The following is a 14,749-nucleotide window of genomic DNA, read 5'->3' on the forward strand; positions in this document are numbered from 1 at the left end:
AAATATACTAAACCCAAGTAAGTACCTACTTTAACATGTTTTAAAATATTATGACAACGACTGGCTATTGATTTTTGATTTTTAATCAGTGACTGAATCTGGTTAACTTAGCTGACAACAAAACAATAAAAAAGAAGACAAAAATAAGAAACTGTTACTTTAAATGAACAATTGATGAGTATTATTCCAGTAGTTAGGACTAAATTATTGAAAATGAAGTGCCAATTGACATATTTGTTTAATACTTGTATAAATAATGGAAAATTAAATTAAGGTAAATGATTTACATATTATAAAAATGTTTCTAAATTTATTGATCAAATAAATATACCTAGTTTGTAATCTATTAAAAATATTATAACGATTGGATGAGCTTGGATACTCTGATTTGAAATTCTTAAAGTACTTAGTAAAGCTACACATTAAAACAAAAAAAAAAACGAATTAGGTATCTTAAAATATTTTTGTAAAAATTAAATCATTGTAGGTACTAGATATACTCGTTGTTTCATAAGTCATAACATTAATAATAATATTATTATAGTTAAGCAAACATTACAAAAAGTACGACATGCAATTTATCAAAAATTACGTTTATACGTTATCAGTTATCACAAACATTAGCCGCAAAGATTATGATAAGATACGGACAACAAATTACAACAACAGCGTTGTTGTTGAGTTAGGTTATGTTTGGTCAACGATGACGAAACTTTTTTAATCGATTGTGGTACCATCTGTTGTATTCGTAAGTAAATAATATGATTTGTCTGCACTATCGTGGTGCGTTACACGCTAGTCGCCAGGCATCAGTTGCTTCATCGAAGGCTTACGACGTTGACATATGTCTGTATTGCACCGGGACGCGATATAAGAACCTTTTATCAACTCCGTGAGAATCAGCACGTATAATTTGCATTTATTAGCACCGTAAGATCTACTTCCAGTTTCCTGCTCAACATTTCTGTTTTGCGACAGTACACGATTAACAACCAACAGACGAAGGAACAGATTCAGTTTCGTGGTAAGCACTTTATTTGCTGCAATTTTACAATAAAAAACTAATTACGGCCGATCTATTTACGAGCATCGTCAACCACCGTTTTCTTTTCACAAGTATTGATTTGCTTATTGGAAGTCTCTTATAATGTGTAATATCCTGTGGTGAAGTGAGAACAGAAACCGTCTAGAACAGAAGTCACTAATTAATATTTTTAAAGGGCCACATTATAAATCAGAAAATTTTTTGCGGGCCATTAAAATTTTAAGTACATATTTTTAATATATAATGGGTATTATTTTAAAATTGGATGCAATGAGAACATTTGTTATTATTCTTTGTCTACGGGCCGGATAAAATTTGTTCGGGGGCCGTATGCGGCCTGCGGGTCGCCATTTGGTGACCACTGGACTAGTAAAATTCCCTCTTAGCTAACAGTATATATTATGCTCGCCGATTGAACCTCTCTCCCCCACTCCATTTCCTCTAGTACTCTTATGTGCTTTCCCTTTCCATAACAACCCGGTCGTTATTTGTTCAAGTCAATGGTTATCCCCCTTTTCCATCCTAGCCGCTGCGCACTAAACGCAATTCTTCCAAGCATGTGTTTAACATTCTTTGTCTACAGAATCTGTAGCGGGCTGAATAATTTCTAGTCATGGAATAAAATAATGAAGAATCTACCTACCCAAAAGATGGATATTTATGTTTGATAGATAATTTTTACTGCTAAAAATCAACACCGTTGTTTATATTATGTATTTCTTTAAATTATTCAAATTTTTTCACTTAAAAAAAATCTGCTCATCAACATAATTGTCATATTGGTCAATATTTGTAGGGCCTAGTCATAGATTTATAATAAAATGTATTATGCCCGTAGTCTATAGGCCTAATAAGAGTATTTGTCACCCAATTATAATCGATTACTGATTAGGTTATATTGATCTATCCTTTTCATTGATTGTACCACTTATTTCTGTCGCTATTCATAAATTCTATTCACCATCATTGTGCATTAAGCGTCATTATACAACACCACATAGTTAAACGTGCGCATTTCGCCAAAAACACTCTATTTGTCACATTTTTTGATCGTCATTTTTACAACGATCACAATATTGGTAGTTACTTTGGTATTTCACGATAATAAGCAATATGCATATATACACAATGGTATGCGAATGGTTACAGTCGGTATTTGTCAGTGAGGTAATTAAGAATTTGCTTCTTTTTTATTGATGAAGAAAGATCATACATTTTTAGTATGAACATGTAAACTCCATATAGTCATATTTCCTCAAAAACATCAAACTTTTTAAGGAACATGATTTTTAAGTGTATGTCAAATACTATGTTTTGTGTTCTCTCTAAAACCTGTAAACAAAACATATTCATATAAAATTATTTTTAAATAATCTTATAGTAAAATCACCTGTATATAGGTTAATATTTTTGAGGATTTTACACATCGGCTTCATGCTTGATTTTTTATACAACTTCAAAATATAATTTTAAATCAATATTAAATTATTTTGAGGTAATGAATAGATGTATCAAACCTTTAAAAATATTATTCTCTATCATTTTTTGTAGTAGGCTTTGTAGTAGATTAAAAAAAAATTTGTGTGATACGTCTTGTCTTTGTTCATTGTAAGCCAGAGATTACAAAAAGTACGTTGACATTCATTTAAAATCATAGTTGACTACTAAATATAAGTTAATGTAGGTACAATTATACTTATTACTAATATAACTTATAAGTTATAACTTTTGATTATCATTGATTAATATTATTTAATATAAAATTGATGTTAAGATAGCTGATTATTAAATAGTTTTATAAAATTAGATTTAATATTCTTGATTTTTTAATATTTATAAATATCTACTTTATTTTTAACAATTTTGATTTTCCTATAAACAGTTAATATAGTTGTTAATAGGCGTGCTAGCAATAACAAAAAGTATGCCAATTATGAAAGTGGAAACGGGTGATTCGGGCTTTTACCAATTGTTTGGGCGCATAATTTTAATACAATTTTATATTATCTGCTATAAAAATATTAGATTCCATATGTTATAACTATATTATTTTTATTTAGTAATAAAAATTTAATTTTTTTTAAATTTATTTTTTGAGAATATTTTAAGTTTGAATTGTCATTAATTCATTAAAAAAAAATAAATACTATATAAATATCTAAATACTTAGATCAAAATTTAGACAGTAAAAAAAAATTTGGATTAATGTATTACACTGCTTTCTCTCTTAATTACACACCTGGTTTTGTCCATAGATTCTAGTACAAATCCCCATGACACATTTCATATAGCATTTATCGATTTTTTGACTTTGTTGGCCAATTTTTCCAGAATTTCAAATTATATTTTATGCTGAGGTTTTCTATAGACTCTATTGTATTGTGGTTTTACCCACATTGATCTTAAACACTTAGATTTATGGCATTTCTATTTTCACTAAACGCAATTTTTTTCATGTTGATATAACGGAGAGAAACGATTATGGTTTTTAATCACTTAAAAACTTCTATTAGTATTATAGAAATAAAAATTTAAACTAGAATTAAAAGAAATACGACCAGTGGCTTGAATATATTTTCTTGGGGAAAGAGGTTACTAATTTATTTCTTAACGTTTTTAAATTTTTTTCATATTTTTATAATTAAAAATCTGTAAAATATGCTTGCATAATGCATTGATTCATACATTTAATACCTTTAAATTATGCACTTAATTAATTTTTGTATCTTTAAATTAAATAAATCGGTTAAATTAAATTTTTATATTAAATACATTAAGTTATTAATTAGGTGCATACAAAAATTGAATTGAACATTTTATTATACATATAATTAGTATTCACTCATCTTAACAAAGATTGGAACGAATGTCAATTAAAACAATTCATATTTATTTGTATGTATTACCCTTAAGTAGAGATAAATGGATATTTCATTTAATACTTATTATTTAATTTTACTCGAGAATAATAAAAACATAATAATATACATTATATTTTTTTTAAATGTTAAACATACATAATGATTGAAAATTTTCCAAATATGCAAAAATATACAACAGATCAATTTAGTTTTAGGTTGAATTAGATCAATAGTTTTACGTAAATTTCCCGCTTTATTTTTATTTATTTTATATTTTTCTTAGTTATTAAAAAAAATTTACATTTTTTTACCTTTATCACTCCAAAGTACTAACTAGGTTCTTTTTAATATCACAAAGAAAAATTAAGTTGAAGATAAAACTTTTTTTACTTCTTCTAAATTTAGTTAAACACAAATGAAAAATATATATTATTGTAAAATCAATTCATTCGTTGCATAACAATGAAATTTTTTTACTATTTTGTATAGGTATATTGTTAATTAGAGTAATCACATAGTTTGTCATATATTTCATTAAGGTAGAACATGATTGTGTATTTTTTATACCCTTGTGCTGAATAAATTGTAAAGCCTAAAATAAAAAAAACCAAACAATACATTTTTTGATAATTACATAAAATTTAATATTTTTGTTATGCTGCTTATTTAATTTACTTAGTTATAAAATGTATCAATCAGAGATTGAGAATTAAAATAACAATAATAATAATAATAAGTTCCATAATATACATATTTTTTAAATTTAATAATTTCTTTTGTATTTACAAAACTATAGGATCCCAATTTTTGAGGACCTCGGGGCTGCAGACTACCCAGCTCCTCTCTAAATCTGATCTTGTAGCTTATATAACCAATGTATTATAAATAATATTAAGAATATTTTTAAATATTATTTAATTAGTCCAACAACGTTTTATGATTGGCTTGTCAAATGTATAAGTGGTTCTTTAAAAATGTTGTCTACAAGTTAAATATCTATCTATCAAAATAAAACAGTACAAAAATACAATTCTCAACAAATGTTGATAACTATCTATACAATTTAAAAATAATTATAATTAAATAAGTATTAATATATGAAATATATTTCCTCAATAACGTAAAATATTGATCTGCCGCTGGTCATTTTATTTTGAGAAGCTGTAGCTTGTATTTTGGAAATATTGTCTAATAACGTAAAAAATGTACGTAGAAATGTTTATAAACTAAATTTTACGTTGTTTATAATATTAAAATATGTATTACCTATATAATTTATATCAAATATAGTAGAACCCCTCTCATCCGCCCTCGACTGGTACGCCGTTCCGGTTGATCCGACCATAGTATAATCGATATGAATACTATGTAATTTAAAAATACAATTTGGATTTTCTACTTTATAGAAAATATTATATAAAATTAATTGCTATTTGAATATTTCCTTTATCGTTTGTCCGTTTTAGTACTCCGACCTCTCTCGTATCGTTTCTACCAGTGTGCGTATTTTGAAATATTGCAGTTAAGTCTAGAATGCCATTTACTAAACAAAAATCTATAACTGACTTTTTTCTAAGTAATGTAAAATATAATAAATTTCTGATATAATCTTGTAAATAAAAAAATGTTCTGTGTATTCTGATAATCCAACCTTTTTCGCGTTCCGACCACACCCCTAGTCCCGAAGGTGACAGATTAGAGAGGGTCTACTGTACCCATGTTCTATTCCTATTATTCATTCTGCAACAACAATTTAACCGCCGGTTGTCATTTGCGCATTGCTATTGTTAATTTTGTTAGACATTTGCGCATCATTCGATTTTTGGATTATACATCATTTGCGCTTTGGCCGTTTAAAAGGTCTTACGTCATTTGCGCATCAATATTATTTAACAATAGAATTTAAAAAAAGGTGTGTACCCAAAAGTGCTAGTTGTTTTCTAACTTTGATCTTGAAATTCATTCATCAACTTTCAAATATTGTACAGATATTTCTGTTTTAAAATATATTTTACGACGCATATGATAGAGAGAAATGGAGAGATTTTGTGATGGCATTTATTTTCAATTTATTCGAATTATATTTATATTTGTACTTTATGACTGTAATGTACTGACAAAAGTGTTCATTTCAATATGTGTATTTGTATAATTATTATGACTGCAATTCAATTTATTTTAATTATATGAGTTTATTTATTACTTATGATTTATGGAAATCATTACATTTTCAATCAAAAACTATTTTTTATACAATTCTATTGTTCAACATGTTAATGCGCATTTGATGTATGATAATTTAGTGCAGGTAAAACGGATAATGCGCAAATGATGTACGGTCAATTTAATATTCTGTACAACTAATAACATAACACATAAATCAGCAAATGACATTATCAATTTCTGATTTTACAGAATGCATAGCTATTAGAATAAAAACTTAGACTATGGGAGTTAAATATAGGCCAGAAAAGAATGCATACCTACTTACCAAGTTTAAAGTAATTAACTTGAATGTAAATTAAAAGCAAATACAAGTAGATAGATTGTTTATTATAAAGGTACCTTAAAACTATATTTTAATAAAAACCCTAGTATGATAAAAATTATTATTTCATTGGTCAACATTCAGCAGTAAATAATTATCATTTTTTTTTTTTACGTGTTTTATAAGCCCGTATAAAAATCTCAATTTATACAATTTATTATACCATGTGCGAAGATTTTCGAAAATTAATTATAGCATCTTATCTTTGAATATTTTATAAAAGCTTTTTTTTTAAGAATTAAAAAAGAATATATCAGTGGTATTAAAAAAAAAAAAAACAATTAAATGTATGTATTTAAACTTATAATGTATAATTTGTTATTAGGTGGACTTAGCTACAGCGTTGAAGATATACATTTTTCAATATGTCTCATATTGAAAATTCTAATGGCAGACAGCATGTAAACAACAATGTTGAATCAAATCTATCTGGATCAATTCAATCCAAAAAAGATGGACAAAATTTAGTTGCAGCCACTAATGCTCTTCATATCACTAACGAAACTCGTTCATGTACACAAATCAACGTAACTAAATCTAATGTCCAAACAAATTCTACTATACCTAGTATGCAGAGTGATGGAAATGTACATAATTTACCTATATTTGACTTAAGTGGACCTAGTTCACAGAGAAATGACATCGGTTCTAAGGCATATATGCGACACTACGAACGTAAACCGTTAGCTGGATTAACGCCTGAGTTATGGGAACACTATAGGACTAAATATCCTACACCTAAATATTTTAAAAAAGCTCATCCCAAAATAGAATACACTCAATTACATACAAAGTGGTATCGTATAGTATCAATTTCACACGACTCAAAAGAATCATGCTCCTCTTCAAAACCTCGAAGAAATGTTCAACACAAAAAACACGGTCATCTCAATACTGCGGGTGTAACTGATTCTCAATTGGATGCGGAATGGTATCGTAAAGTGAATCGTGATGTTATTGAATCGCAGAAATCGGTCCGATCATCGAAGTTCAAAAAACGAGAACGCAAGAACCAAAATCAACATTCTACATCATCTCCGTCATCTATTCGAGCTCATTTAAACCATCATCGTCTATCAAGTCCAGTGAATAATATTCAACAAGCTAGTTCACAAACGGTACCAATTTCCTTGAACGCAAAGTCTTGCGTGAATGCAGAACACCAATCTGATAATATCATTCGTACAACGAATCTTCCAACCTTACATTATCAACTTCAAAATTTAAACAGTGATCAGTCATCAACTGTATCAATTTCTACAAGTTCTGTTCATAATGCTACTCAAGACACAGCATTAGTTCCTTCTTCGATTGCGACTATTAATTCAAATCGTGCACAAGTATTGATTGACCTTGATGATTTTGGTATTGGTACTGAAGATCTATCACTTTCTGTTCCATTAAATTCTTCCAATTCAGGAAACCATTTAACTAGAATTATCCCAACACCTCATCTAACCAATGCATCAATAATCAATGAGCCTGAAACAGTTGAAATTATTATTCGTTCAAGAAACTATGGTAATTATAGCATTATTATCTCAAATCCTACTATTATCCAAATGCATAGGATTTTGCAAAGATCTAGTTTGAGTTCAGACAACACATATTCTCCTGCAAACAATACAGTTTTGTTTGAACAAGTGAATAACTATATGCAATTCATAAGAAGGACCATAGAAACAATAGATACCGATATTTCGAGTATTTTATCTCTCATGAGTTTGTCAATTCCTCGGTTGCTCACTATTGATCAATCTTCTTATCATCTACTTCACAATGCATCTGAAAAGCCACCAGTAATTACAAATAACCGCATACAAAATGGTATTTATGATTTATTATTTAAAAATATTATATATATCAAAAATATTTTATAATGTCTAGGTTGTGTCATTAAAGAATTAACAAACTGTGCAATATGCTTGGAAGAAAATAATGGTAATGTGTTATTAGAGCCATGCAAACATTACAATATGTGTAGAGCTTGCATGGAAAGACTAACAACATGGATTTGTCCAATATGTAGAAGCCATATAACAAGTATAATTGTCTATGTTTAAGTATGATTTCTATATACAGTCAAATTCACTTATAACGATCTTAAAGATACCTATAGAATCTGAGCGTTATAACCGAACTTCGTTATATCCAGATTATAAAAAGTAATTACACATAAGATATAAAACCAACCAAATACATTGCTGGAATCGTTTTACCTGGAATATCGTTATAAGCGAATTCGACTGTGTATATATATATATATTATATACTATAAACTCCTTACTATTTAGTAACTGAGAATAATACTTGATAACACTTGATTTTCTCCTAATTTTTGCTCTCTATAAATTATACCACTCTTCTCTCAACTATATAAATTTTTCAAACTAGCAAATTATAATATATATTGTACCTAGGTTACCGACTTGTGCACAGACCAAATATTTGGGTGGTAGAATCAGTGTGAGCAGCAATCGGGCAATGCTCATTAAATCTGGTCTCCGCTCAATTACGTTTTAATTTTGATTAGAGAATATTAATTCGATTTTTTTCGCTGTAATTTAACTGTACATTGGTGATTAAATATGCTTTTCTCCTGATTGGCATAATAAATTATATCTACTATAATATTATATAGGCTGGGTATTATTGATCTAAAAAGTTAAATTGCATAACCAGTGCTTTTAATTAAAAACTTACTTTCAACTAAACTAGTTAAATGTGTTTTGATAATATGCAGTTAATAGTTAGTTAATTAATTTTAAAATAGAACTTTTTAACTAATAATCAAAACATAGATTTAAAATATATTTTGTTTAAAACAAAATATTGTTTTTCACAGGAAAAAATAGTAATTGAATTCATATATTATTTAAAATTTTATGGTAAATACCAGTTCTAAATATTAAACTCAAGACACTCTAAATATTAAATAATATAGTATTTCCGAATTTCAATAGGTATCAAAATAATGTATATGAGTACAGTTATATACATTTTCATAGAAAATTACAATTTCTATTAAACATTTGCATTTAATATCTTTTAATAGTATCACTAAACAGTTAAACGTTATAAAATATTGGTAAAATTATCTATCCTAAAATTAATCTAAATAAATCATTTCATAATTTATAAAATTTTATCTAAGGGAGGTCATCTTCTTTTCTTTTAAATTTTCTGTCAACTACTCTTTTATATTGCATTATTTTTACTATCAATTTCTGTTTTTTTATAATAATTAATTAGAAATACGATAAAAAAAGAAAAATGTTTAGTGAGTGATATTGTAATATATGTTATTTATTCTTAGTCTGCGGGCCGGATAAAATTTGTCTCGGATCGTTTGCTGTTACTATTATTTTAGGTATTTTTTCTCCCCGATATTAATTTTATGTAGGTTATTAATTATTATAATAGATTTTATTTTTTCAGCTATGTTATGATTTATAGCTATAACTTAGAAACTAGCACAAGGTTAACAAAAAAATATACCTATTAAAAAGATTTTAAAGTAATCAATATAGTTAATTTAATTATTACATAACTATTCAAATTATTGAAATAACTTAAATATATGGGCATTTTTAGATTTAATAACGCCACATTGTTACTATAGACTAGTATCACTTCTTATTCTATAACTGTGGTTATAATATTATTTAATTCATTTAAAAAAATATAATTTTTGATCTTATCTCTAAATATTTTTGGACAGAATAATTTGATATATTGCAAGTTGAAAAAATACATATTTTGAATTTTTAATAAAAGCAATGAACATATAAGTAAATAACATACCACAGGAACGATTCACTTTGAAAAAAAATCTAAAAGTAAAAAAAAATGAAAATTTATAAATTTTGACGCTTTACTTATCATAGTATACTTGTAGATTTTTTGTGTGGTAAATATTAACAAACTCTATAAAAATGTTATATTAAATAGGTGTTTCAGTTTTTGTACATTATTAAAATATTTTCAATTATTCGTAATATAAATACTAATTTGGTTGTTATGCTATCATAAAATATGTTTAGATAGAAACATGCTTTTTTGTATAGGTATTTATACAAATTTTAGTTTTAGGTTACTATTGTCTATTAGTTAAGTTAAAAATTAAATATTGCTATTGATATCATTTTTTGATTTACAAAAAAGAATTTTAAGAAAAACATGAACTTGATTGCATAAAAACCAAAATTTAAATATCAGTACTTAAAACTTCTTAAACAAAAACAGATAATTGGCTTTAGTAGGAACTCAATATATCACTCATACAACTACAGAGTCGTGTTAATTATAGTTTTTCTGAAATTTATTTTCAAAATATATTGTAACCAATTATTAATATTTAAATAATTATTGTGATTACATTTAAAAACAGAAAATAATGTGTTTGGAACCCTATGCACTTGTATTACAAAAAGTTGCTCACAGGATAAACTTTAATCTTATGCCTGGACATTATGAATTAGACTTCAATAATTTGTTTTTTAATAAAAAACATTAAGTCTGTGTAGTTCACACTTGATTTCAATTTTAAAAACAATATTTTTAAAAGCTGTAAGCCTGTAAAATTGAAATTTATGTATAACTTTGAGAATTTTGTAATTTATTTTTTTGCGTTATTTAATGTTAACTGTTAATTTAATAAATAGAGTTTAATACGATAAAATCAAGTTTTCCTCTTTTAAATATAAAAAAAAAAATCCACAATTTGACTATTTTACGATAGATGATGATTTTTCTTTTAACGTTGAATTGTATTATTTAGATGTTTTTATCTTCATTTACGGCTTAGTGTATGATCGCTGCACCAAGTAAATACCTAATTATAAATTACCTAATATTTTTTCCATTGGTAAACAGGACATCTAAAGTGGCTTGGACACATTTAATCAATAATATCTTCTTTGTAGGTATAATTCAATTTTTAATTAGAGGGACTGAACAAATTTATAACAGAATAGTGATGGTTTTGTCCTTCCTTTCATCAGTGGTGGATTCAGGGGAGCTTAGGGGCCTCGGTTCCAGACCTATTCGACAGTCTTTTTACTTACACAAATATTTTTAATAGTTTAATAAGTAATAACGTATTAAAATTGATTACACAATATCTAATATGGAAACGATTGGGTATTTTATTGCCGTTATTGGAATGAAAACATGAACAATTTTGCTTCTAAAATTAAGTGCAAATCAGATTTTGTATTGTAGAAGTTATTTTAAAATAAAATAATTTAACATTTTTAATAGTATAATAATTATTATAGGTACTTTATTAACTATAACGATTTCTAATCCAATCATAATAAAATTAAAAATGTACCCTTAAATATTTCTTTCGTATGTTTAGAAACATATAAACTAGAACATTATAATGTATATATAACTCGAATTCATTTTTTAGAAGCCCTCTCCAAAAAAAAAAATTTAACCCTGTATCCGCTACTGCCTTTCATACTCTCCTATGGTTTACCTTTAATTTTATTTTTTTAAATTCTTACTAAGTTTTTATATCTAATTTTATGATTTATTTATGCTCAAGCTTATCTAGTTAAAAAGTATAGGGATCGTTAAACCATAGTCCACACACCCACCGACAATTATTTACACTATCCAACTTTCTAAACAAAATTAATAAATTTGTATGTATATCAATTTATATTCTGTAAAAATATTATTGAAGAGAACGAGTATGTGGTTAAAAAAAATAATGGCTATAGATTTTAGTCACACTTAACAAAAAATAAAATGTTTGAATCAATATTTATATTGTTCATTATTATATAATTAAAAATGATTTTCGCAATGGATAATTTGATGAATTCCGCCTTACTTTTATACTAAGGAAAAAAGTTTATCGATTTCGCCATCAAATCGAACTGAGGAAAAATTAATCTTGAAAAATTATATTTCAATATTACTTACAATCTTACGTTATAAACTATGCATAATACGACTGATATATTTTGTTCTAAAAGTGGTAAAGTTTGTAAGGCTGTAGAGAGTTATATTTGGATCTACTAAACCGATTTATAAAATTCTTTTACCATTAAAAAGCTACATTATTTGTGAGTGTCATAGACATAAAGTTAGTAAATAATAAAATTAGTAATTAAAATATACATATAAATTTTATTGTATACTTATTTGTGGTTGTGATGGCCTGAGGATTTTCAGCTACCTGTAATCTGACCTTTTTGTTCGTCAAATTAAATGTTTGATATCTGTGTGTAGAAATCAGTTGTTCCAAGAAATAATCGCATGTACGCTAACATGTATGTATTCCTAGAAATTTAAACGATGAAATACACACCATTGTATACCTATATGATTATAAATGATATACATGTATAAATGTGAAAATGAAAATATTTGTCATTCATTCGATTATCTTATTTTTTTTTTTTAAATGAAAGAGTACACTGTGGACCAGGTTTTAGGTTTAATTTCAATTCTATAAGCTAATTGAGTTATTATTTCTTTATAAATGTATATTTTTCAATATCATTCAGCGCAGCGCGAAAAAATAACATAGACGTTGGACGTGTTATATCCGATCGCAATGAAACTTTAGGAAGTTGTACAAAAACCAAGATTTATCAATAAAAAGTCGTATGTATTAATTGATCGTTTTTCATCGGTGAAATCAAATTATACCAGCCAACAGTTTGATAAACCTTTGATTCAGAAATTATAAACTTATGTACACATCTCGCGGGATCCGCAATTAATCACAGGTGGGTTGCCTGCCTGATAAAATACTACTCACATAATGATAAGCTAGTCTCACGAGCAACGCCTAGCGGAATAGCTTTAATAATATAATATAAATTATAATCGAATTTATTTTAACTGACTCGCTGACTAACGATGAACGTATAGTCTGAACAATCACAACTTGAGGCTTGCAGTTTTTATGGTACCTTCATTCCACTATGTTCAGTGTACAATAAAAAACCATTTTACGCATTTTAAAGTAACATGCTTGCACAAATTTGTTAAAATTCAAAATGTTCAATAGAAACGTTTTAAACCTCATATTACACTAAACACTAATATTAACAAATTAATCAAAGTTTGGATCATATTATAATATAGAGTTAGCATTTTAACGTACAACGAAGTGCATAGGGTTAGTTAGTATATTATATACTTAGTTATCATTATTATTCATTACTATTATTACTCGCTATAATTTGTTATTTAATTATTAACCTAGAATTAACGTACCATAAACCTATGTAAATAAGTTTGTAGTTTAAAATTAATCTAAATATTTTTAAATTAACATTTCAAACAGAAAAATATTAAATTATATAATATTATTTCAAGTTCTTGAGTTAAAAATTGTTTAAATATTAACAGAAATTGTACTATATTAAGAACACACTAAAAATATAAATATGTTACCGTCAATGTCGAAAATTCGGATAATGATGAAGTGACTAGTCAATTCATTTAATATCTGGGTTATTATAAATGATTGATAAATCAGACTATGCTGTAATTTTATAGATTGGCTAGTCTTTATAATTTATAATATTTACTATTGTCTTGTAGTCAATGTTATCTTTTATGATTTTAACTTTTAATATGACATCAAAATTAGAGCTTTGTAACAAATAATATTATCATTTATTGTTTTAGTATCCACAGCGGCTTACCTTACATAAGTATTGTTAGTACATATTTGTTTCAGTCTTCGCTGTGTACTTATGTAATATATGTATAGTTCAATTGAGCGAATATTACCTAGTTCAAGTATTATTTTTCATTTTGGCAAGTGTTAAATTATTTTTTATTAACACGGATTCAAATAAAATTCATCAGAAGTTTGACGATGCATTATCTGATTTATTGAAAATAAATGTGGGAATAATAAATCATTTTTAAATAAAAAGGAATATTTGTTAAGATTACAAAAAGTGAAATTAGTTAAGGAAAAAATTGGGAAGAAAAGTACAAAAGTTAATAGATACATTCGTAAGTAATAAATATGGTGTACTAACACTTAATAGAAAAGAATGATTTTTAAAATTTTATAAGTAGGTTCAGAAAGTGTGTACTATTATGTATCAAACATATATTTTACATGATAGTGACATTGCAATGGGTCATGATGGTCTCGCCACATGGCTTATGAATTGAAGACAAAATATTGTAATATAACCAAAGAAACTAGTATGATCTATTTAAGTCTCTGTATGCACTATGAAAAAAAAATCATCGAATCCAAAGTGTGGCCTAGTTTCTTAACCAATACTTCATAACGCATTCGATCAC

General features: G+C 26.5%; 1 protein-coding gene across 1 annotated transcript; it reads left to right on the top strand.

Moving 5' to 3' along the window:
* The first annotated feature begins 877 nt into the window (after positions 1-877).
* On the top strand, positions 878-8,646 carry LOC112603269. Its single transcript, XM_025351775.1, has 3 exons — positions 878-1,024; positions 6,780-8,281; positions 8,342-8,646. Exons 2-3 carry the CDS (start codon positions 6,820-6,822, stop codon positions 8,515-8,517), a joined length of 1,638 nt encoding a protein of 545 aa, XP_025207560.1. The 5' UTR covers positions 878-1,024; positions 6,780-6,819; the 3' UTR covers positions 8,518-8,646.
* Positions 8,647-14,749: the final 6,103 nt, after the last annotated feature.

The sequence above is a fragment of the Melanaphis sacchari genome, unplaced genomic scaffold (assembly GCF_002803265.2).
Source record: "Melanaphis sacchari strain LSU unplaced genomic scaffold, SCAv2.0 Contig9_pilon_pilon, whole genome shotgun sequence".
Taxonomy (NCBI): domain Eukaryota; kingdom Metazoa; phylum Arthropoda; class Insecta; order Hemiptera; family Aphididae; genus Melanaphis; species Melanaphis sacchari.